The 2,807-nt window shown below is 45.9% G+C and overlaps 1 protein-coding gene across 1 annotated transcript; it reads right to left on the reverse strand.

Annotated features, from left to right (window-relative positions):
- On the reverse strand, nucleotides 1,162–2,307 carry LOC107620819. Its single transcript, XM_016322932.1, has one exon. It carries the CDS (start codon nucleotides 2,305–2,307, stop codon nucleotides 1,162–1,164), a length of 1,146 nt encoding a protein of 381 aa, XP_016178418.1.

The following is a 2,807-nucleotide window of genomic DNA, read 5'->3' on the forward strand; positions in this document are numbered from 1 at the left end:
GAACAATGGCACTTCTTATAGCCACTGCGAAATCATGGCATTTGGGGTCGTCAGAAAAAGAAGCACCAGAAGAGAAAACTCACCGGTGTTGAATAGAGAAGAGAAAAAGAAAAGAAAGAAGAAAAGAAAAGAGAAGAGAAGTAAGAGAAAATGAGAGAGAAAGGTTGCCAGCGGTGGGCTGACGGCGGCGGTGGCTGGTGGCAGGGACCGGCGGAGCTGGGCAGAGAAGAGAGAGAGAGAACAGCTATGAAGAAAAGAAGAAAAGAAGAAGAGAAAAGGCTGCCTCTCAACAGGGCAGGTTGCCCTGTTAACGCCCAGAACGCGATGTGTGCGGACGCACAGGGGCCTGTGCGGACGCACAGAGAGCGTGACATGGAAGGGTGCGAACACGCACAGCGTGCGATCGCCACGACCAGAGAGATTGCATAAAGACGTGCGGATGGACAAAGATGTGCAACCGCACAGACAGGCTCTCTCTCTCTCTTTTTTTTTAACACTTGAGGACAGAATCATGTGTGCATGCGCACACAGGTCCGTGCGCACGCACAGAGGCCAAAAATTGGGGAGGTTGAGCACGTGCACAAGCTGTTCCCTTGCTCCCACCAGAGGGGTCTGCAATTGATGTGTGGGTGCACACGTCTGTGCGGTCGCACAGATGAAGTATGAGAGGGGATGTGTGCGTACGCACGCGGCTGTGCGCATGCACAAATCAGAGAAAACAGGGCAGCGCGCACGTACAAGCTGTGCTGGTGCTGCGACCAGAGGGCATATTAAGATGCGTGCGAACGCACACAAGCTTGTGCGTCTGCACAGTTGTTGAAAAACACAGTTTTGTGCGCACGCACAGCTTGGTGCATACGCACAGATGCCCTGTTTCAGAAAATTCTTTTCTCTTCAAAACTAAGGTTCCTACCCTTAGCATATCAACACACCAACCCCAAATCATTCAAACAAGCACAATTTCATGGTCCACAAGTAATTTAACTTATTCAAATCAAAATCATCAAACCAAACCTAAGCTACCCATTATACCACAAGAAAGCAAATAATTCAAAAGGCTATAAAAAAGAGATAAAATTGGAACAATGTTACCATGGTGGGGTGTCTCCCACCAAGCACTTTGGTTTAGAGTTCTAAGTTGGACTTGCATGGCTTCATTGGTCACTTGGAAACTTCACCAAGGAGGAAAATCTCCAACTCCTTGGCATTCTTGGGTTGAGTGTGATCCTTTGAATTCAACTTCATGGCAACATCCTCTTCTTCTTGCTCATTGCCATCCTTAATCACTTGATCTTCAACGATGTCACACCCAAAAATAGAATAAGCTTCAAGAACGGGCTTGTTAGACTCCTCCAAAGTGAACTTGACTAACTCGCCATCCGACTCAAAAGAATAGACTCCCAAATGTGCATCTAGCTTGAAGCGGGCCATCTTTAAGAATGGCCTTCCATGGAGTATGGACGATGGCTTGTTAGAGTCAATGGGAGGAGTCTCCAAAATGTGAAAATCAACTGGAAAGAGCAATCTTTGAATATTATCTAGCACATTCTCTGTAATCCCCACAACTGACACAATACTTTTATCGGCTAGCACAAACCTTGCCCCGGACCTCTTTAGGGGTGACAAATTCAATCTTTCATAAATAGGGAGTGGCATAATACTTACACACGCTCCCAAATTATACATACAGTCCATGAACTTCATCCCACCAATCAAACAAGTAACCAAACATGGGCCGGGATCATTGTATTTTTCAGGAAGTAAATAAGAGATAGAATCATCTACCAGCTTTTTGTTGAGGTTTCCAAGCTTGTCTTTGTGAGTGCAAACATCTTTAAGGAACTTGGCATATTTTGGCACTTGTTGAATGGCTTGGAAGAGGGAGACGGTGACTTCAACCTTCTTAAAAACTTCCACCATAGTGGGATCAAGCTCTTCTTGTTTCTTGGCCTTCTTGGCTAAGGTTGGGAATGGAATGGGCAAAGGCTTTTCAAGCAAGGTCTTTCTCTTTGACTCCTTGACCTTGGGTGGTTCTTCCTCACTTTTGGCAACACTTTTTTCTTCATCCCTCGTCGCTTCCACTTCATCTCCTACCTCTTCAGTGTTTGTCTCCTCACTCAACTCTGTAGGTATAGAAACATTCTTATCCAATTTAGTGCCGCTCCTAAGGGCAATGGTGTTGATGCTACCCTTAGGGTTGGGTTGAGGCTGGGAGGGTAAACTACTCGAGGTTGAAGCTTGTTGGGTGTTTTGTGCGGTTTGAGGAGGGAGAGTTAAACGGGAAAGGGCTTCGGCTATCGTAGCCATATATGCCTCTTGTTTCTTATGGAACTCTCGTTGCTCTTGCATGAAGGTATGAATTGTGTCATTCATGTGAGGTTGATTGGAGGGAAGGGCTTGGTTAACTTGAGGAGGGCTAGACCTACTATGTGGGTGTAGGTACTTCCCTTGAGGTTGAGATTGTGGAGGTTGTTGGTAGGGTTGTTGGTATTATGGTTGACCTTGGAGTTGTTGATGGTAGTAGACTTGAGCGTTTTGGTTGGGTTGAGCTTGAGGAGCTTGGTTCCACCTTTGATTTGAATTATCCCTCCACCATTAGTTTTGATTGCCTCCATGTTGGTAGGATCCTTGGTTGTAATTGGGTCTTTGTTGATAAGGGTTGGCTACCGCCAATGTAGTGTCCTCTTGGAGTTGAGGGCACTCATCGGTGTAATGAGTGTTACAAGCACAAACACCACATATCCTTGATGGTCCTTCGATCCTTGGAGATTGAGGTGGAGCATTTATCAAAGCTTGAGAAATTTGTT

Source organism: Arachis ipaensis, chromosome B10, assembly GCF_000816755.2.
Source record: "Arachis ipaensis cultivar K30076 chromosome B10, Araip1.1, whole genome shotgun sequence".
NCBI lineage: Eukaryota > Viridiplantae > Streptophyta > Magnoliopsida > Fabales > Fabaceae > Arachis > Arachis ipaensis.